The 23,027-nt window shown below is 42.6% G+C and overlaps 1 protein-coding gene across 18 annotated transcripts in view; it reads right to left on the reverse strand.

The window, feature by feature from the left end:
- The window catches only part of ehmt1b (euchromatic histone-lysine N-methyltransferase 1b), a 35,254-nt gene that overhangs the window by 10,964 nt on the left and 1,263 nt on the right, over positions 1-23,027 (reverse strand). For 3 of the 18 annotated variants that reach the window (XM_031577237.2, XM_031577246.2, XM_031577245.2), the window contains exons 2-11: positions 8,352-8,436; positions 6,630-7,102; positions 6,215-6,380; positions 5,357-5,493; positions 2,411-2,569; positions 2,070-2,150; positions 1,859-1,973; positions 1,378-1,515; positions 594-739; positions 285-428 (exon numbers count right to left, since the gene is read on the reverse strand). In XM_031577237.2, coding sequence (XP_031433097.1) covers positions 285-428; positions 594-739; positions 1,378-1,515; positions 1,859-1,973; positions 2,070-2,150; positions 2,411-2,569; positions 5,357-5,493; positions 6,215-6,380; positions 6,630-7,102; positions 8,352-8,436 — 1,644 coding nt within the window. Of the gene's footprint in view, positions 1-284; positions 429-593; positions 740-1,377; positions 1,516-1,858; positions 1,974-2,069; positions 2,151-2,410; positions 2,570-5,356; positions 5,494-6,214; positions 6,381-6,629; positions 7,103-8,351; positions 8,437-9,397; positions 9,422-10,270; positions 10,321-10,487; positions 11,520-14,569; positions 15,080-15,105; positions 15,904-18,144; positions 18,618-21,579; positions 21,903-22,250; positions 22,506-22,541; positions 23,026-23,027 lie in introns of those variants that run through there. The other 15 variants (XM_031577242.2, XM_031577241.2, XM_031577244.2 and 12 more) reach the window with 15 other exon arrangements.

Genomic DNA, 23,027 nt, shown 5'->3' on the forward strand with positions numbered 1-23,027 from the left:
GGAAAAAACACCCTGCCAAAACCCAACTAAAAGCCTGACCGGTGCTCAGGGAACTAAGTATTAGAGGAAGGTTGTATACATGGCTAACAAAAGATCAATAGCATGCTATGATAAAAAGCAACAGGTGACAAATGCGACATCTCTGTACAACTCTCCAAGCATGATAAAAACAAAGATAAGCCATCAGAGACCTGTAGAAGCTCATTGGCTCAGCGACGATAATGAACCAGCACAAAAGCCGGACTCACTGCGATAAAAGGAAATCAGAGGTGCCAATCACTCACCGCCCTACAGAAGAAGCCACAGCCTGGGCAGCACTGGTGTTTCACCATGCCGGCCCGATGGTCCTCACACAGAACCAGCAGCTGGACCGTGTTGGACGGCCGCATCATCTCATGTTTCAGGACAGCGTTCTGACACCGGGTCAACTAAAGAGAACGGTGGAGGAAGAGGGACAATTGGGGGAAGAAATGGTTAGTGTTAGCCAGCTTGCGGTCAGTTGTACTACCACAAGGTTAAAAACAAACCAGAAAAGTGTCAAGAATCATCATTCCCGGAAGTGTCATTCCCGGTTTCTCTGCCGAGATTCGTACCTGTCCGTCTACACTCTCCGTGGCCATGCATTTCCTATCAGCAAGAGTGAGGATCTCGCGGCTCTTCGGGGTCTCCATGCGGCAGCTACAAAGCGGAAGTTCCTGTACCATATCGGTCTCCATCTCCTTAGCACCACTGGTCACACCTACAAGAACACATGTCCAAATCTCAGTTGTTTTTAAAAATGCTGCTGTGTTGATACCAAAGAGTCAACTATGGTTTCTAGAAAATCATCAGAAATCTGAAGATGAAAAGATGAAAACCAAAGTGATTGTTTGTTCCTAATTCATTGGAGACAAGTAGGAATACAAGAGTCAAGTGAAATGTTGGCGAATTAAAAAAATAACCGTCTCTCTACACGCCATGACCTTTTTGTGGCACACTTCACCACCAGGGGGCAGTGTGAGGACTCACTGAACGGTTACTACATCATGCCTGGCATGTCAATCCATCTGAGCTCACAGTCTGCGTCGCCCAAAAGAACCAAAGCAGCTCGGAGCAAGATAACGTGTCCATGTCACAAAATACTTCAAAGCTTTCTTTTGGTCTGCGAGACAGAGATCTGTGAAGGGTAGTTTCCTATGCCTCTTTCCAATCATCAAATCACATAATTAATAGTGATTAGGATACAAATTTGTGCATAACAAATAACAGCCATTTCATGGAATGGAAGATTTGATTTCCTATGCACGCGATTGGTTCCATTACCGTACTTACAAATGTGCCAATTCAACAGACTATCCCTTATTAGACCAGAATATTGACAGACACCTTTGGCTTTACCTTTGCTCTGAGATCTCAGCAGGGCCTCCTGAGCCTCCAAGTTGAGGGAGTCCAGGGGAACCTCTGTGTATTCCTTGCTAACCTCAGCTGAAGCTTGGGACTGGGCTGGGGCTTGATTGTGTGCTGGGGGATCTGCACCTTTAAAGAAGTCAGTTCAGTTCAGTCAGATGGGACCAAGAGACTGAGACACATGTTGAGGAGGACACAAACGAAAACAACTGACTGACGAATAGTATGACAGAGGAATGACACATTAGTCGAAAACAGATGTTCTACAGTACTCAGGGCAGAAATTGACATCCATACTGAACAGAGGGATCTGATCAGATACTGATCAGTTATTTTTGCAGAGCGATCTGAATCAGGGTTTGGCCTTCTCTGAGGTCAGGCTCAATCAGGTCAGGTCAGGCTAGGTGTTCTATCTCTAGACATCAGGGAGCACGGACCCCTTGGGCCAGGAACAAGATAAGATGCACTGTACCAGGTTTTTCCTCCGTCTTCATCTTCATCTTACGTTTGCGTTTCCTAGAAGGTCGAAGCCAGGGGTTGTCTCCTTTGCCTTTCTTTTTCAACTTCTTCAAGCTGGACTCGGTGCTCTGTAATTAGAGGACATGGATTAGCACGACAAGTAAGGTATTGGTGGTACGGAAACTATTGACTGGGTACGCTGCCCTGATCTAAAATTGGCTCACCAAGTCGGAGTCATTTCCCTCCTCTTCCCCTTCACCCTCATCTTCCCCAGACTCCTCAGATTCCTGCTCCTCACGGGGCACCTTGGAAAAACAGACATCTCATTTCTCTGTGACCAATCTCCCACCAAGACTTAGGTTAAATCTGCATATACTAACCACTCCAGAGGTTCTGACATCGTCAAGACTATGGATTTCAGGATGGGCCGCTCACTGAGGTGTTCACCAGCACAGGTCCTGAAACTCTGATGCTTAACACTACCTGAGCTGGAGGCTAACCCTAACTCTGATGCTTAACACTACCTGAGCTGGAGGCTAACCCTAACTCTGATGCTTAACACTACCTGAGGTGGAGGCTTCTTCAGGCTCTCCTCCTTGGAGGTGTTGAGCGCCTCTTCGCCCACTAGATCCTCCTCTTCCTCAGAGTCCTCCTCTTCCTCCGTTTCTTCCTCCACAGAGTCATTCTCCACCCTTTCTCCATTAACATGAACAACATCTTTCTGCTGAGGGGAAGGAAGGGGAGAAAGCAGCAGAGATCAATACACATTTAGAAAAACAGCTTGGTCTGTTTCAGAGACTTATTTAGCCTGTAAGCTGATGACTAAGGCTATAAGACTCGGATTTGATGGATCTGATCCTCAGCAAAGATAACGAGGCTCTATTATTACCCACCTCTCCTTGGCTAGAAATATCTGAGCATGTGTTTAAGGGAGAAACAAATATATTTCACATTGTGGCCTTGCTTACAATGTGTGCGATTCTCCCATGTGCTTAAAAGGCGCAGTTCGCGACTATATAACCCATACGCTTTTTGTCAAATTCAGCAAATAGCTCCTGTGATTTGTGTGTCAAGGCAACCCCAACATCTGGGTCGTTTCAGAGAGTGGCTGGTGTGATGCTCATATCTCAGTCATCGTGTCAAGGTCTTTGCTTACATGATACTTTCTATTGATTTAATAATGGGATACTGGAACATTGGAACATGCATTTGAGGTACCTTTTCCACAACATTACTTTTTTGAATAGACTAATGAATCTCAACATCGTCTAGAGGTGTCCAACCTCTACAACACATCTTTGTAAATAGGCACATGTGTCGTTTGGATAATTTTCCACAGATGCGGTCAATACACAGGTTTTGTTTTATAAAATTACATACAGTTCTGTATTGCGGTTTATATACAGTGTGGTCTGGAAAATACAGTAAAATGTTGTTGGCGGGGGGGCACTGTGGCGCGAGCCAATAAGCCCCCCATTTACGGGCTACAATGCCCGCGGGGACACAGGTTCGATTCCGGCCTGCGGCCGTTTTCCGATCCTCTCCCCACCTCTTCACTCCTCCTCACTTCCTATCCAAAATACTTCACTGTCCAATCCAAACAAAGGCTAAAAAGCCCATAAATAAATCTTAAAAAAAAAAGACATGATAAAGGCACATACTATGCATAATATACATTGGACAGTGTAATTTATTACAAACTAGTTGATTTAGGTTTTCATGGTTTGGCGTGAGATTGACGAAGACTGATCAAACCTTTTGGCATTAGACAAATTTATTTGGACTCTAGCCTGAGGTCGATGACTTTGGGAATCTGGACAAAGCGCAAATCATCGCGTGACAGGGATGACACAGATAAAGTTACAGCCTATGTCGCATTCTTTCATAAATAACATTGGCAGGGGTGTTCATGATGAAAAACGTTGCTAACACAGCCAAACATCAAGCAAGCGCAACATAAGACATATCAAGACAGCTAATTAGTTATTACTGACTGGTCCAACAGATAGAGGGCCAGCTCGGCATCTGACTAGCATCCTTTGGTCTCTTTTAGCTCTCGCCAACAAGTAAAAGCCAAGTCTGAAACTGACTTGTGTTTGGTCTTGCTTGGTAACTCTCTTTTCCTCTTCCTCGGACAACATCTTCCTCGGTTTCTTCATTGCCTCTGACATGATGTCCATACAGAAAATATTGAGCTAGCTTCTTATAGCTAGCAGAAGGGTTTAGTTGTTGTTGTTGTGCGAGGTGGTGCCATAAAGCATTACGTTGTTCTCACAAGAGGTGTCACGCCCTTTCCACCAAAATGACATGGTGCAATACCAGGCGTACCAGGTGTGCTGTGGCATTGGCAGACTCCATTCTTCGTATTACAAGTCAGTGTATAACTAAAATGATTTTGACAGACAACTCTATCACCAATATTCATTTGTGGATTAAACTGGACGGGTCCTTAAAGTTTCTGGTTAGTGCTTGTGTTTATAGCTAGTCGTCAGTAAAACTATTACCTAACATAAACTAGGTTAACATAGATTATGGTAACAAAAATACAGTAAACATATGACGCTCTCTACTGCATTATGGAACAGTGTTTTTTATTTTTATACCGCGTTACACGTTACTTGTAGGCACAGCCTAAATGCAAACTTTGGATCCTCAGGTATTCATCATGCAAGAAGGTAACTCCAAGTGCTATCTGGGAATCCCTATGCTTTAGCATTGATAGATCATAGAGATGCCTGTAAACAAGGGCGCCCTGTGCGCCCAGTTACAAAAACCCAGGGACCAAAACACAGTGTGCGCCAACAGAAATAACATTACTTTTGGAATACGCTGCCTTGCGCAAGGATGACAACTGTGTGCATAAATACCCCGGTATGGCTTGATTATACTTAATGAATTTGTTAGTTTCGTAATCAGAGAGTGCACATGCTGCTCTGTGGACGTCCACGTAGTCTCCCAGTTTGAGACCCTACGCCACTACTTCACAAGGACAGTTGCAGACTTGCTGTTCTTGTTACACTTTCTAGTCTGACCTGTTTTTGTGTGCATAACAAAGAAAGTCTAGGAGGGGAACAAGCTAGACTTGATAAGACAATACTATGATTACACAAACATTTGCTTTGGATTACTTGCTCCTCCCACCGTTTAATACCAAAATGCCCGATGTTCCCAAATGCTCAGTGTTAACCCAATGCCTTTACCAGAGGCAGCATCACAAGCTCCTAACATAATCAGGAATCCCAAGAAGCCACCGCCATCAGACGATCAATTTATATTTTATATGGCCCAAAAAATGAAGGTTGCTCCAGGTTGTGTTTGGTTAAAACGGAGGTATCCCTTGCTATTACGGCCATATGCCTCCTTGAGCATTTAGGTGTTCTCTTTGATGAAACACCTTGACTGCTGATGGTTAGCAGCTCAGCATCTGTACCGAGAGGAATACCTGAGCGTAAAAATACTGATATGCGTTTCCTTGAGTCTCAAGCTTTATTTTTTGAAGGAGAGCACTGACCTGTTGATGAGGCGGGGACTGAGAAAGATGGGCAAACATCTCTAGCATGGTCTGCTGCTTTAGAACTTTGGTTTTCTTTTTCGGAACAAAGCTGTACGTTCCCATCTTCCTTTTCTTCTTCTTCGACACAATTACTACTGTTGGGAGACAGAATGTACTAAAAATAAAACCATGTCCTCAAAAAGCTGTCTTTTACATTCATATTAAAGCGCTTCATTTACATTAAACTGGTTCATAACAGAAATAAGACCTATTGGGAATAAATGGTTCATCTCAATCTAAAACCCTACACTACTCTGCTGGAAAAGATAACCAGCAGCAAGCAGTTTGATGTGTCATTTTATGTCAGACCCCTGCCATATCTGTTTAATCTGTTCCCATGGTAACCAGGGCACAGATAGAGCTGGATGGTGTCAGGGTGACAAGAGACAGTGCAGCAACAGGTTACTGAATAGAGAGAGAAAGAGAGAGTGGATAACTGATCCTTTCTCTAACTGAAACTAGAATAATTAGGATTATGGATCCATACTGTAAATTACAGCTTTAGCTTTACAATGACTTAAAATGTCCATAGCCTCTCTCAATTGTCTGCTGTTATCTGCTTAAAATGCCCCACTCCCATATAAATCGAATGCTATGGCATTAAGCATTGGATATAAACATCCCAAGTCTGTTCAACATTCAGATGTTCTTGACCATTTTCAGACATATAAAATAACATTTCATTAGTCCAAATGTTATTGCTCATAACTGATAGCTTCTACAATTCGAAATGCCTGGCTGTAGACCACTATTTGGCATAGTGTTAAAGAGTTTCTTTGAAGAGCACATGTGACATGTATGGTTGGAGGTAATAACCTGTTTGTGGCTTGGCTGGTGTAGCAGTCGTCATGGTCATTGCGTTGTTTTGGCTCTGAGGTAGCTGGTTCTGGGAGGGCGGTGTCTGTTGAGGCTTGGTCGCCTCTGGAGTACCTGGACTTTCGTCTTTCACTATGTTTGGCTCTTTTACTTCCCTATTTAAAATCTAGCGAGGAGAGAGAGCATTTTGAAGTCAGTACATTGATCCCTAGGGAGATGTGATTCCTACAAGAAAACAACTAGATACTTCTTTTATGTTTTGTCTGTGTAAAAACTACAAATCATACCAAATATGTTTTACTAGATTAGACAAAAATGGTACTCTTTGTCTTGCTTAGCCAACGGTATCAAACTAATAACTATGTGAAGAAACCAGGAATTGTAGGTGTTGTGGGTCTACTGGTTGATGCTTTACCTTTAGTGTCTGGTTGGAGGCTGGCCTTGACATGGTTTTGCGTGCTCTGTGTATAACAGGGGGAGGAGGGGTATTGCGGCTTGTGCCGTTTTTAGTCTCTGTTTCGATCTTCCCCGTTCCCAAAGCAGGAAGCACACTGGTATCAGTCTTTTGGGTGCCCAGTGTGCAGGCACGCAGTGATGCTGATGGAAGAGTTTTGGCAGCGTGCCCAGCAGTCGTGGTACCCGTGGGTGACCAGTTAGTCCTGTGCTGGGAGGCCGCCGTGTCTTCCTGTGGTTTGCTGAGAACGTAACCGTTACTCCCCATGACGGAGCCGTGAGGAGGGTCTATCTCCATCACTCCGTTCTCCGTGAGGCGCGAATGCCCTTCGGAACCGTGGCTTTTCCCTGTTTCCGTATTTCCATGCATCCCATTGATCTCCGTGTCCACTCTGTAAGCATCACTGAGACGGTCCAAACATGGATTGCCTTCCCCTGCAAATCAGGTAGAAGGTAGAAGGTAGATTGTTGGGGGGCGGGGTCTATTAGATGACTGAGGATCAAAGTCACTATTGATTAATAATAGGCCCAATTAAAAACTTGGACAACACACACACACACACACAAAAAAATTCAAGGTAACCATTAACTGATTTACAGTAAATTTATGTAAACCAACTAGGCTATTTGACAGTGGTTAGGGCCCTAAAAAGCCACACTGTACATGAATAGACCCTACAATGTAACAGGTATTAAATACAGTGAATTGGAAAAGTTCAGACCCTTTCGAGTTTTACACAATTTGTTATTTTTCACTCATCTTAAAATGGATTAAATTAATTTAAAAAAAATTCTCATCAATTAACATGCAATACTCCACAATGACACAGCCAAAAACTGAAATATCCCATTTACATCAAGTATTCAGACCCTTCTACAAATGCTTCTACAACTTGGAGTTCACCTGTGCCTAACTGAATTCCTTGGACATAATTAGGAAAGGCACACACCTGTCTATATAAGGTCTCACAGAAAACCAAGCCATGAGGTCAAGAGAATTGTCTGTAGACTTGCAAGACAGCATTGTGTCAAAACACATGTCTGGAGAGCAATACAAGACACTTTCTGCAGCATTGAAAGTGCTCAAGAGCACACAGTAGCCTCCAACATTCTCAAATGGAAGAGATTTGGAACGGCCAACAGCCTTCCTAGATCTGGCCACCCAGCCAAACTGACCAGTCGGGGATGAAGGACCTTGGTCAGACAGAACCCAATGTCATTACGAATGAGATCCAGAGCTTCTCCATTTCTGGAGATGTGAGTGACGGAATCAATTTCTCACTGAAAGACACATAACAGCCCAATGGGAGTTTGGCAAAAAGCACCTGAACGACTCCTCTGACTATTTGGCCACAAAAGTTTACCAACAGAGTTTATGGAGGAAATCATGCACTGAGCATCACCTCAATAATATCAGGAGAAACTTCCTAAACAAAAGATGTGAAGCTTGTAGGATCATTCCCAAGAAGACTTGAGGCTGTCATTGCTGCCAAAGGTTCGTTAACCAAGTACTAATTAAATGGTCTGAATACTTTATTACTTTTACTTATTTTGAATAATAAATAACTTTGTGGGGTATTGTGTGTAGATTGATGAGAAACAAAATAAGTTTGATCCGTTTTAAGAGTCCGAAATGTGGAAAACTTGAAAGGGTTTGAAAACGTAAGATTAGACCCAGGCTTACCGTCTCGGTCACCGGGAGACTCCTTCATCCCCTCCGTCTTCATCACTTCTCCCTTCCCCACAGTTCCTGAGGACAGACCTGTGGGCTGTAAAAAAAACCAGATTATATGTTTAAATGTTTTGGTCAACACGCATGGTAAAATGATAATTACACCCTATTAAGGAATCTGTTTTTCTGTCAAAGACATACGAGGTGCTAAATATGACTAAATAAATCTCAAGGTAATAGCCTTGTTCAATCTTCCTGTTTGTGGAGTTATATGTGAACCAAATTAATTTTGGTCCAATCATTCAGATGTTGTCAGAATTCTCTATAGCTTCCACACTGTTCAGTGCAAAAGATGGAGTAATTGAAGATAATGGGAAAAAAAAAAAAAAATAGTATCAGAATGACAAATTCCTAGAGGCTCCTTGCCCCTGAGACATCCAACAACCATCAAGTCAATTAATCAAAAGTCTCAACAAGCCATCTTATCCAAAATGGAGAAGGAGAAAGAATAGTCTCATCTCACGATCTCACCCTTTATGGTTGGATGAGGAAGTTAAACAAGGGCTGAATAACCTGAATAACATCTTAGTAACAAGGGATTTGATTGGTAAGAAGAGAGACCAATTCACTTCCTACTTAACACCAGTCACCCTCAATTTTAAACACAGACGGGCTGAACCAAAGACACCAACTAGGCCATTGGCATTACAGATTTTCCTAAACTTTAGTAAAGATCAGGATAAAAAAAAAAACTTGCAGTAGAGTAAGGGCAGTAGCGTAAGCAAGATAGAAAGTATTTTTTGATCTAATGACTGCCCGAAAAGAAGTTTCAGGGAAGACTGATAAAAAGAACACATTTTTGACAAGCAGCCTATGAACAGCAACAAAGATGGGATGGCCTGAAAGGCTTATAATTGCTTCCCCTTTTTTCCCTCTCGATCTGCCTCTCATGCTCTCACACACACACACACACACACACACACACACACACACACACACACACACACACACACACACACACACACACACATTCATCCTCCCCGTCGTCTGGCTCTCACCATGCCATCCTACCAAAGGCGTTATTCTCCTTGGCAGCTGGCCCAAAAGTAGTGTAGTCCCACAGCTGCTTGTCTAGTTCTGCAGTTTGGGAAGCCTTAGTCTCAGCTCTGCTCAAGACCGGGCCAGGCCACGCAGCTGAGACTCTCTCTTTGAGGCTTCACTTAACCAACCAAAGGAGGAAGCTGAATTTCAGCTACACTAGCAACTAGCAACACTACAATGGCATGTGCGTAGTGTTTTGACAAGTACAATAATGAAAGCACTCAAAAGCAGTAAGCTGCAAGAGGGACAGTCTGGAGTACAAACTACAAGTTGTCTGTGAAACAGTGAACAAGTATGGAGAAAGGTTCTCCTTCTCCCCTCTCATGTGCTGGATGTCTCTCGTCTACAGGTGAAGATGTCATTTAATAATCTACTTGCGACATATCCAACGAACAAGGGGTCAGAGAGCTTCCTTCCAAGGTGAGTTATCTACCCTAAAACAACAACACCCTATCAGATATCCTCCATTTGATCCCGTTGTTTCCTTCAAGCCTAGGCAATCCACTAAGCACTGCATGGAAAAGTGGTTCCCACTCAAACCCAACGGTACTGTTAGGGTCATTAAGCAGCTTCACTTAATCTCAAATAGCCGTCTTGCCCAGTAAGAGACACAATGGTCTACTGTGCCAAATTGACTGCAAACAGGGCATGGCAGGCAGGTTTGACTTCTTTTGAGAAGATGATACATTATTTGTGCATCTTCCTACTTCCCCTTCTTTCCATTTCTCCCCCATGTGCAGTTCCATTCCCTAATTCCTGTGTATCTTCTGCCTCTTCTTTTGTCTGTGGCAAGAGGTTATGTTTGCCCTTTCAAACATGGCAAAACTCACTGGCTTCGCTGAGGATACTGTAGTCACCTCTGATTCTAATTACTCAATGCCTGAAGGGGAGAAAGGAACATAAGAGTGACAGCTTATTCACAGAGATCCACAGAGATTTCCACACTACTACGTCTAAAATCACACAGTGAAACAGAACATTGCTCAAAGGACTTCATGCAAACCAGATAGATGATCATCTAGAGATAGAAAAAGCACATTAACTCACTTGCCAGCCCTCTAGATCTAAAAGGGATTCAGTCCTAATGGCCCAGCAGAGAAGAGGAGGAAGAGGCTGTTCAGAAGGTGCTGCAATTACAGGAAGACAACGTCCTTCTCGCACCCCTCCCCCACCCTATTCCACAAGCCTGTCATCTGATTGGCGGCCACACCAGCTGCCTTCCGCCACACGGCGCAAGAAAATGTCTGCTCTGCTAGCTGCTGATCTCAACAAAGGAGGTCTCTCTCGTCTCTCCCCTTTCCCTCTCTCGCCACCAGGGGAGCCATTTCATAATAAGAGTCCCCTCTCTTTCCCTTTCGTAGACCTCAGTGAGACTTTACAGTAAGCAAGACCACAATGACAAGGCTAGTCTCCTGTACTTCCATCACCGGCTGTTCATTGTAAACCCTATTAGCTTTCATTAATCCCCTGTGCCCGTCATCTCCGGCTGAGCTCCCAGTTCAACCAGGGGTTCTGCTTCTGTTGTCCTGCAAACACTCACAAACACTTGAAGTTCCACCAAATAGAGTAACCTTTTTCTTTTTTTCTTTCCAAATACCTTTATGTACTGAATACATCTTAAAATGGGAAGAGGATTTTCATTAATCCAAAATCCTTAAATTATACAAAGGGTACAAAGCTTGTGAAAGTTAATATGGGTAGACTACCTTCAGGTGAACTGAACAAACCTCCTTTTTAAACTGAACAGGAACAGTGTGCACCCACCACAAAAATTGTGAATGTTGTTATAGTGTAATAACCTTTGCCTCTACTCAGAAAGGTTACTGAACATGACAGCTCAGCATATTCGACCCAAGCATGGTACAATGGCCAAAGATCACGACAACCGCAGCAGTAGGGCCTTGGGTTAAAAAATACTCCAGCTATGACTCACAGCTGAAACCAAGAGGGTAAATCCAGTGGAATGACTGCTATAGTGACGGTAGATAACTACAGAAAGTCCAAAACCAAAAAGCATAGCACAAGAGAGGCAGCATCTAGTTTTCCTCCTCTCGTCAACAATAGTAAACACACAAGCCAGCTTCTAAGCAGCTCTATTGGCATGCCCATTCAGGCCACCATAAATAATGCGGTATATACCTGCCATATCAGGCAGATTGACCTTTTTTTGCATAGTGTCACTAAAGGAGAGAGTCTCGGTAATCTCTAACCAGGAAGTTGCACCCAACTGAAACTCCATGGCTGGTCACATAGAAGGGGCTGAACAGAGGGACATTCAACAGTAGGAGGGAGACAGATCTGAATCTAAATCTAAATCCATTACTGGCTTTGAACCAACTGCCAAGTTTTGCCAGACCAAGGAGTTGCCTAATTGCCACGTCACTGAACCTGCCTAGCCTTCGATGACACGACAGAGTCCTCACTCTCAGGCCCGGGTTTCCACCATGCGGCAGCACCTCCTCACTGTAATGTGTAGATGTTTGCTCTGTTGCTCTACGCAGCCGACGGCCACAGCAACTGCAACCCAATCCCGCAGTGGCATTCTCAGCATGAGAGCTTGAAACATTTCAAAGCCGGTCTTGATCACAGCAAAAAAAAGGGGAAAAGGTCATCTGCCTAATATATGGCAGGAACCGCTTTATTTATCCTCTCTGGAAAACAAAGGCTGGCCTAAATGGCACATGAACTAAAGAATGGTCATCAACTCGCATTTCCTCTGGGAACAATGAAGTTAGCTGAAATTACCTGCCAACGTGTTTATGTTCAGATAGTCCCTTCATTTTATTTATTTTATTATCTGCACTTCTGATAAATATAAGAAAATGACAAGGCACAGGCCTACACAAAAGTTAAGAGACAAGATGGTCTCCAAGATAAGATGTCCGTTTCTGAAGCATTAGGCCTGGTGGATCCAAAAGCATGACCTAAAACTCTGCTTTACAAGCCCTCAAATGGTGTCTCAGAATCCACTGGCAAATACAGTAAAACATGGAGGAAAAGCTGAGAGAAACCAGGCCTTTCTGTACAGAGCCCTCCCCCTACAGGCAGAAAAAATAGCATGCTCAGGAAAAAAAGGAGGGAGGAGGAGGAAAGGCAAAACGACAGTTCACCGCCATTTCGTAGCACACATTGTTTACTGGCAGCAGCACACAAGATGGTGTATTCGGCCACTAGGGGGCGCAAGACCAGAGCTTGCCTAAATTACTGCTAGTGCTTTCTCTACTCTACAGACCTCCTCACCATCTAAAAAAGAAACCTGTCACAAGAGACATGTATATTTAACATATGATAGGCTGGTCAACATGTCCAGTCAGTGGAAACTTAACTGGTATAGGCCTGAATACAGTTTCCATTGCAGTTAAATGTTTTAATGTAAATCTTGAAATAAGGTCCACCTAGATTGGATTACCGTTTTGAAAATAATAATACAAATCCAATCAAATCCTCCAGTATGCAGATACTTTTAGGCTAAAAGTAGGCACCAATATACACACACACTTTTTTTCAATAATCGATGTCCTCTTTCTCTTTCTCTCTACCATTTATTTAATTCTTTCAGTGTGATACATCAGACATAAACACTTGGCCCATCACTTTACTATTTACAACTGTCAAAAGACTGTTGCTCTGAAGCATCTGGTTTGCATGACTGCATATAGCAGGCTCCTGAGAAAAAAAGGTATTTCTGTCTGTTTCAAAGACAGGATCAGCTTACTCTGCCACCTTAGGGCTAAGCAAATGGCTAGCCTGTCCAGTTGCCAGTAGAGCTTAGTCATTAAACGCCATAGAAATCAACGAAAAACTAATTGTTCATCTATCCCATGGGAAAATGGGGGCAACACTTGAGACTGTAGTCACATCACTGGAGCACAGTTCACACACAACAACTTGCTCTCAGTCAATGCTACCTACTCACTGCTCCCTGACACACTTCTGAAGCGATGAGGCCTGTGGCAGCTGGCAGATGGCTACTGCCACTGAGAATGAGTAGAAGCCTCAGGTTTGGCGATCAAGTACAACATCGTAATCTAAAATAACTGCAAAAAGCAAAACGTCTACAAAACACGCGTGGACATGTCTGCTCAATTTCAAAGTTTCACAACGTTGTCGTCACAAAACGCAACAGTCTCAAATCATCTGACAGACCATTCATGTGATACAACTGATTGAAATAAACGGACTTAATGTCATGCTTACAACAGCTAACCAATATGGAATCAGAACATTTTCGCTCACCTAACAAGAAACCTGCCAAATGAGTGGGTCAACACATCAGAGCCTGAAGGAGACACCAGTTAAGTCCAAAAGAATATTTCACTCAGACAGATTAAATAAAAAAAAACATGGATGGAAAGCAAAACTGGATACAAATGGTCAGTGGTCTTTAACCTCACTAGAAATAAGTAGGCAAGGGGTTAAAAAGCCACAGGCCTAGACACTAGAGAAAATAACTGCAGTTTGCTTGACACTGTAAGTAAAAAGGAAATGGAAAAAAGCTAACGCCCTCTAAAGGCAGTTGAAATGACTTCCAAACAACGTGCTGAGCTCCTTACAAAGAGACTGGACATCAAAACTGAACAACAGATCAGTTTCTTTTGGGCCTGTTCTGCAAACTGTTATTTCCTGCTGCAGACTACTTATCCTACTTCATCAAAGAGTACGACAGCTAATGCAAACTTTTCAGATGATTTCTCTCATGCTGGAAGGCAACACAGAGGCCTCAGAACAAGAAGGTGGTTTGCTTGTTAATATTGCAGGTTTAGCTTTTAAACTAACAGCATGGTAACAAGCGTTGACCCGTGTTCCCTTCTTCATCATGTAGACTGAATGGGATGTCTGTCTGACAATGCTCAGGTCAACTGTGTCCCTCTATTCCAAAGTCTTGCATGAAGCCCTCATTGTTCGATCTCTGAAGAGACCCAAGAATGGCGAGATAAGATACTGCTGCCCCTGTAGTTGCTGAGACCATAAACACTACCACATCCAAATGCAAATGGGCCACCGGCCTCCAGGTAGAAGAATGGCAGCTAAATGTTCCAAACAAGCAAAATAAAAATAAAAAAAGATACTGTAAAAAAATAGAAACTGTAGCAAGACTGCAAAGACAAGTCCAATCCCACAGCTCTCACCCTGGAATTCAACACATTTGCGCCAGGGCCCTGTATCTCTTTGCCAAGACAGGATTTAATCCGCTGGATTTTTTTCCTCCTCTCTAAAGTGCGGATGAGGACTTAACGGATGGATTGAGGCTTGTCAGGTTCAGATCGTCTGCAGTTGGAGCCGATGACACTGTAGCCGGCCACAATGAGCAGTAATCTTCAGCAATGCACACATGGCTGTCGTGCTCTACCTCGGAGAGGGAGCTAGTGACAGAGAGAGAGGGGGTTGGTCAGGCCTTTTGTTCCAAGCTGCAGCTATTGACGCTCAAGCCTGGTGGGTTGCTCTCCTCCTTAGTCAGAATGGAACCTCCACGTCTTAGCCCAGCCAGAGAAGAGCAGCCCTCAACTCGGCCTCAGTGCAGTTGACAGAAATGAAAGAAAGAAAGGGAACGAATGAAGAGAAGACAGCAGCTTGTGCATCTGTAAACAGAAAGAATGCTCCAAACCAGTGCTGCGAGGAAGAGGAGTCTCTCCTTTGTTAAAGGTGGTGCCTTGAAGCATCATACCTGGCCCTTTTCCCTGATGGCCTCCATTAAGGGAAAGCGAGCGAGTCACGAACAGATTGTTCCTCTTTTTTTTTTTTTCTTCTCCTCCTCCCCGCATGCACACATTCACCCTGCCCATTGGTCATGTGACCTAGCAGCTCCCTCTGTTGGTCCCTCTGAGCATGCTCAGTCAGTTCGAATATCAGTTTCTTTTTCTTTTTTCTCCTCCTCCCACTGAAGATGGTGAATATCATGCAGCCTTTTCAGTGCTTGTTGAAAAATTAGGAGTGAAAATATCAAGGGGGTCTTGGGTGAGCTTGGTGCCTCTTGGCATGGCAGGGCTCTTTGGGAGGCCAGTAGCTGAGAGATCCTTAACCTTCACACCATCTTTCCCAAGAGATCTTTGTCTCATCCAAGCCACTGAGATGAGCAAGGCGGAAGAAAATGAGGCCGAGCCAAGCAAACAGGCAAATCAGAGTTATTTCTAGAAAGAACACAGAGCCTGCAGTTCTTCTATGAAATCCATGGTGCAATTCAGAGTAAACGCAGGCTACAAATTGCCCAATAGAATGCCTAAAAATCCATTACATAAATACTGGCAGGGAATGTGATTGAAATCTCAGTTGTGCTGCTCAGTACGTCCTGTCTGCCTTGTTTACAACATCCATTAAACAAGCCCAAACTAAAATAAAGATTAGCCTAGTCCGTTGCCGCAAAAACAACCTGTACAACAACAACACCACAGCCTCAATAGTACACTGACTAAGGCAGCACAAGAACAAAATATATCCATCCCCCTCAGATCCACACACTGCGATAGCCCTTCATTTAAAGGCATGCCAGACTTTATCTCTCCCACTCAAATGACACCAGCCAGAACCAAACACTGAGCCTCACAACCTTCTTTGAAGGCCTATCCTCTTTGAATTTCTCCCCAAGGGTCCAGACAGACATGAACTCCAGCTCCAATTCTCTAACACAAAGATCATTCTCACCACCTTTGGGTGGGAGAGTTCATTTCCTCTCAATTTCTCATGTTTCCCATCTATTCCCCAAGAAACTGTCTTTAACAGAGGGGGATCAATGCCTATACACTAGTTAGGCCTTAATCAAACACCCCCCTTTACATGATCCCAGACACTTCCAGTGGTGATCTTACCCAAACATGGCATTTGTCTTTTCAATAAGCTAAATTACTGTGCACTAAACTTTAATAGCATTTCTGGTTACGTATAGCTTTTGTACAATACATTTTGTTATGAGTTGTTCACTCATCCCAACAAATATGCTTTGTAAGACTGAAATTCATTTGAGAACAATAAGCTAGCCAATCACACTCTGAAAACAAATAAATAAAAACAGGACATTGATTGGTTGATTGAATTGATATAGCAAAACATAATCCCTGTCAAGAGTTAGGCAGGAAAGGCTGATCTAATAGTTTGTATAGGTCAAGTGTAAATTTCACACTTAAAAGTCCAATATCAGAGATTTTTTTACGAGAAACACATGACTAAGTGAAACTATGTAAATACTATGTCATATCTATTTAAGTGTTCTTCAGTTAGATATAGTCAGACCACTTTAGAAACTGCACCTTACTTAAAACCACTGGAGCCCATTCTTATTTAGCCTACTGTTGACAAAAGCACCAAGCAACATGGTGAGTCAGCTTACGGAGCATGCTCAGTAGAGCCCCCGTCAGCCATTTTGAAGAACTACCATGCAGAGAGAAAAACTCCACAGAGGGTGGGAACAAACCCGTCCTGGCAGACACATTTTCCCAATGGAAAGGGAAGAAAATGATAACAAATAATTTAGCTACAGGGTTTTTCTAAAATAAAGATGACCTAAAATTAGGTTATTCAGTTGAGGTATGCAGTTGTCTTTATGCTTTGCTGGTTGTAATGGAGACAAGTAGGAGAATCTAGAGAGAGAGAGAATCAGGGAGAAAAAAAGAAAATGAGGGAGAGTGTGAAAGAGAGTGAGAGAGGCCGAAAACACATAGAAAGCAGGCTCTGCCAGTCTACTCTTCACACACACCCACGTAGAGCTCTATACTCAATCTCCATGAGCCGTTAAATTCTGTTCAGTGCCTGCAACTCGCTCTCCACTGCACACCGACAAGGAATCAAGAAAATGCCGTTACACACACACACACACACACACACACACAAACAAAGCAAGTGAAAGCAGATGTCTCTTTGCAGCCTCAACTCAAGGGAGCCTCATGTAAGGCAGTAAAGCTATGGCAAGCACTTCACTCTGCGTGGACCTCAAATGGTAGACAACACAGAGAGCACAGCTAGCATTGCCCAGCTGTCAATGGGTCCCTCAGTAAGCACAACTAGCATTGCCCAGCTGTCAATGGCTCCCACAGAAAGCTAGACTGTAATCACCTTGTGTCAATACACTGCAGAATTTTACCAAAGGGGGTGGGGGAGAGAAGAGCAAAATCATTAGCATTAGAAGCGGTATGTGTATGACCTATCCATCCCAGATTATAAGGGCACCTACAACAATGTCTGTTTGGTAAAGCTCCCTTTCTCGTGTGAACCAAGCACGTGGCACCTCTATACCTGTGCATTTGGTATTCACCAATCCCTTGACAGTATAACTAAGCTACACAAAAAAAGAAGCTTATCTTTCATTCTTGAACTGTTTAACACTTAAACCCATTGTGTCACACATTCCCCCAAGAAATCCAATAGATTGAACTTGTTAGAGACTCAGGAACTACCTGCTATTCCAAAGCAGGACACTGACAAATCATTCCTTGAAATATATGAGGTAAAGGAGTTTTCTTGTTTCCATACATTCTAACCTGCTGGTGAAGGCATGGCTTTATTTTAATCAATACAGTAAATCAGTCAATCAATAAAAAATGATCTTAAGATCTTAAGACACAATAGTGATAAACAAAAGAAACATCTCATGCACCAAAACAAGAACAGTGCACCTGGTCCATTCTTTCACACTTCAAAGGGACAGTCACAAAAAAAATCCATAGACAATCCTTGCCTTTTAACAGGGTTTAGCCTACCAGCTATCTGGCCATACCTGGTTTAGGCTGTGGCTCCTCACTGATGAGGAAGGAGGAAGAGGCAAAGGGTAGAGCATACAAACGTCTAGCTTCCCACATGTACCGTCCCTGCAAGGGTCATGTGACCAACTCTCTGTAGAGAGCGCAAACCTGGCCCTCTCTGAGCATGCTCAGTTGGAAGCATTCTGCTCATCGTGAGGAAGGAAGACAGAAGAGAACCATGAAACGATCATTTCAAAGGCACACAATCTAAAGACACCACTGGCACCAATGCTGCAATTTTTAGAAGATGTTAAGGATATACCCAAAAGCTTTGCTTTTTTTTTTTTTTAAAGGTTGGGAGGATATATGTCTACAAAAGTAAAGGTTTACTTCATTAACCTTCTCACTTACACAGGTCAAGATTTGACCAATGCTAAATGACCACAGAAACACAAACTTAGTTTGGCTAATTAATAGACAGGACATAAAGCTGCAGTTAAAAACTAAATTTGGGGATTTTGGGACAACATTAATAACCAAAACAACACTAGAACCAATTGTATTGTGGTCCTACATGGATTATTTGCCACACAAATATCAGCCAACTTCACATTATTAATTTGACTTTCACAGTTATCTTTACTTTTTTTTAATCTATTTTCAATATCATGAAATCAAATTAATAGTATCTGTAATGCTAGCTAGCTTCCATCTACAAATGTATTGTAGTTGGTAGCTCACTGGCTAATTTCATGGTAGCCAAGAACCTGACTGTATTCGTAAACAAAGAGCAAAGATGGAACAACAGAGGAGTAAGTGAAGCCACATTGTAAGTAGGTCTGACTGCAGATTACAGAACCTTTACATAACACACCCATCACTGCTAGATGTGGCAGAGCCAACATTAGCCATCAGCTTACATCTAATAATTAACTGTATCAAAGCCTTACAATTTCCCTCACAAAACGTATACTGAAAACCCAAATTTGTAAATGCCATGCATTATTTTGGATTACCAGCTGTAATTGCTTGTTAGCCTCTTAGCATGGTATTTCCTCTGAGGAAACTACAGGAGTGGTGTTGATTTTGTACCTCTGTAAGCATGTTTGGTAATGATTGTTGAGTTACGTTTCATTTATTCTTGCTTTCGCTTGACTCAAGTTGTGACTTCAGCAGAGATAATGGAATCTATATCTCACTAAAATGTCGATCAATTTAAGATGCCTTTTGTCGGTCTTCATCCCAATACTTTTTTTTTCCTTGAAAGAACCAATTTGACACTCAGAACTAACATAATCCATGTTAATGAATTAGTAAGACACATACAGGTCTTGGTTTAAGTATTTGTTAAACAAGGTAAATTAAGAGGATTGGACCTTTGTTTAGGGAATGAACACATAACTTAAAGTCTGTGCTCCTTTTAAAGCAAATAACCAGCTTGTGAAGGACTATGTTATACAATTATTTATCATTTTAGGAATTCTATAGCCTGTACTTGCATGACTACATAGTTAGGCTGCACTGATGGGAGCGACGTTTCTTATGTGGAGGAGGCATTCCTGATGTTATTCAAGCAAGAGAAATAGGGAGGTCTGGTTATTGATAAGCCACGTTTAAAGGTACAGTTCCTGACCCTGGTGTGAGGATGATGATATTTGTGCAGCATGCTGACTAGCAAGAATAGTGTATGGCTCGGTCCAAGATGCTTCCCATTCACAGAGCCAGGACTGTGCAGGAACACCAGGAGTTTTGCAGGGATTGTTTTGTGTGCACACACTGGACGGTTAGAGGACTGTGAGGAGAATTTCGCTGAATTCAATTAAAAGTGTCTACCTAATGGACTATAATCAGGCACTGTACCTTTATGACTGATGTACAGGTACCCCTACAACTGTCTTAGAATCTGTCAGAGAGATGATACTCTATGGAGAAAAGAGGTGCAAGAGGCTGCATATGGACCAAATGAGGTTGACCATCAAGTCTGCAACAGTAATGAACTGGTGGCAGTTAGGCTAATGGTATTTTCATACCAAAGGAAGGATGTGGTGGCCATAGAGCGATTGTCAATTAGTACTCTAAATAACTTCCTGACTGAGTATTTTGAAGAAAAATAAACTAATACACGTTTCTGTGCACAAAGAAACACCATAACAATACTTGGAGAACTGTAAAATGAACTGGCGCCATACTCAAGAGAAGGGAGGGAGGAACAAGATAGGAATCTTTTTGGTGTTCCTACAACTACAGCCTAAGCCCAGCACACTTTTCTCCAATGACTAGCAGCACAATGAGGTTAATCCTTTTTTGTAAACTACAAATGGTGAATCATGTCAGTTTCAATAATCATACCATAACCGGACCCCTTCGGCATCAATGGACAAACATAATTGAATTGGTATATCTTTAGTGCACCTAACAATGATAAATAATCTGGAGGCAGATGTAGCATAGCACTGCCTGTCTTTATCAAGGACTCAGGGAACCATAAGCAAGACTGAAACCAAACTGAAACCAAAACCTCCAGTTGCTGACAAATTGCCACACCACAATTGTTAGCTGGCCATTTTGCTAGATCTGCTTTGGGGATATTTGCCTCAAAACTATCCCAGTCCCAATGGACTGCAATCAGCTTGTGATGAATTGTCTTATCGCTATCCTTTCTCTTGAGTATTCAGAAAAAGAAAAACTTCAAGCACAGAAGAGTGAACATGCTGTTCAGATTATCTTAACACATTTTGACAAGAGCTGTTGAAAGTTCTCTCTCTGAGCAGCCTCATTGCATAACTGCATCAACTGTTGAGTGCCACAGCATACAAGTTTAAAAATGTGAAAGCTTTTAGACTACAACATATTGCTCGCAAAACTCTATCCTAGTCCCTGAAATCAATCAAAAGCCAGGATAAAAAAAAAACAGATTGAGCAGAATGCAATGAACTATGCAGTGTTGTCTTAGTCAAGAGAGAAGCGGTTTTGCGATTCACAAATCAACAGCATCTTAACCCTACACCTAAATGTCGAAAAGCTATTTGTTGCCATCAATAAGACGAGCATATGTGCCTGTTATGATCACAGTGCCTCCCTGATGTCAATGAGATGAAACAAGTACAGAAATCAAGCTTTAGCATTACCTACAAATACAAAGGGTCGGTCTCTGAAGCTCTAGAATCTTACAAGACAATGTGTGCCTCAAGTTGCTAAGGGGCCCAGACATTGCCCAGACCCATTTAAAACGGACACAAGTAACACCCAAAGGCCCAATCCAGATACCACCTATATGTGTAAAAAGAAACATCCCAAATGTATCTGCTGGGCAGATCATTTGAAAATGAAAAACCCTGGATCACAAAAATCCCTGCAATGTCTTCCTCTAAAGGCAACAATCCAGTCAGCACAATAAACAGCAGGATCCACCACAGTGGCACAAAGACAGTTTAATGAGACGCCAGAGTTCATACCAGTATTTCTCATACCTTTGTCAGGTGTGACGCCCTGCTTATTTAAAAGCATGAGCTGAAGCCACCGGTCAATGCCGTGTAGGCCATGAAGGCCTGTTTTTGCGTTATGAGGCTAGTCCTCCCCCTCTCCTGTAGGAGCAGTCTTGTGCAGTAATGAGCATGCTCAGTGGACCACGAGGTCTGACACAGATCGTCTGCTGCAGGGGAGGAATGATCTCTAACGCTTTCCTTGCGTGCCATGGAGGAATCTCAGCAAATCTAGTCCAACATCTAGTCCAAGGCCAATGTATATGTAACATAAGTTTATCTGACCATTTTGAGGAGGTATTTTCTCTTCACACCATTTATGTCTGGTTAGATACATATTCTCCATATCCTACCATAGTCTTGGCTTTCAAAACCTTGAAAAAATGGGTTTATGACGAGGCTCTTCATTGGCTACATCAGAACAGAGAGAATGTCAAGCCAGCTCATACTGACTAAGATATTTAATCATAACTTCTCAAACTTAAAACTGGCTTTCACCTATACCAGAATTCACCCTGACACATTAGCTACTTGGCTAACTAAAAAAAAAAGTAAGCATTACTTTTTTTTTTTTTTTTAAACGCTTGATATCCCTTCCCCCTCCCATCTATGCATAAACAATACATATGTATTTTAACCACCAAACAATATAAACTTACTGCACGAGACCAGAGGGTGCCCATTAAGCTTCTAATAAAGCAGCTGTATTGTGAGAGATTCCACAGGTTGGTTTAGATGAGTAGAAGAGGTTAAATGGAAGCAAGTTATCAGAAAAGCTTTAGCTAACAGGCTATTGCTCTGTGAAGGTAAGCTATCCCTTGTAAGTCAGGAATGCACGTGTACAATTTCAAAATGATAAGCAGTATCGCTGGCTCATTCTGTATGGTATATCAACACAAGTATTATAATGGTGGCACAACAGCGATGTTAAGAATTTGAGAACTAGACACCTCGTGTTCAACAGATAAGAATACTTAAGACGAACTGTAGGGTCACTGAGGTCGACAACTGACGGCAAATGCAGGGCTCAGAGGTTCCTGCAAGTGAAAACCATATTTCCCTGTTGCACAAGTTACTTCGGAGCTCCCTCTGGCGGAAGGAAAACAGACCAGAGATAGCCTGTTTCCCTGACAAATGCCTTAACTGGATAATTACCAATCACAGGGAACCAATCACATGGAACCAATTCTGTGACAACTGTTTTTACGCACCTTGAGTGTTGGGTCAAATGTGTAATTATATAACCTTAATTGACTACAATCCTGGCACACTGGTAACTTCAATGACCATGGGCTGCATTCCGAAACCAATGCACTTTAAAGCATGACTGCTAACCTTACACTTCACCATCAACCAAAACACAGAATGATATTACAGTGAATATTCGAACAGGGTGTCACACCAAGTTATCAAACTTTGCCGAGTAAAATGTTCCT

The sequence above is a fragment of the Clupea harengus genome, chromosome 12 (genome assembly GCF_900700415.2).
Source record: "Clupea harengus chromosome 12, Ch_v2.0.2, whole genome shotgun sequence".
NCBI lineage: Eukaryota > Metazoa > Chordata > Actinopteri > Clupeiformes > Clupeidae > Clupea > Clupea harengus.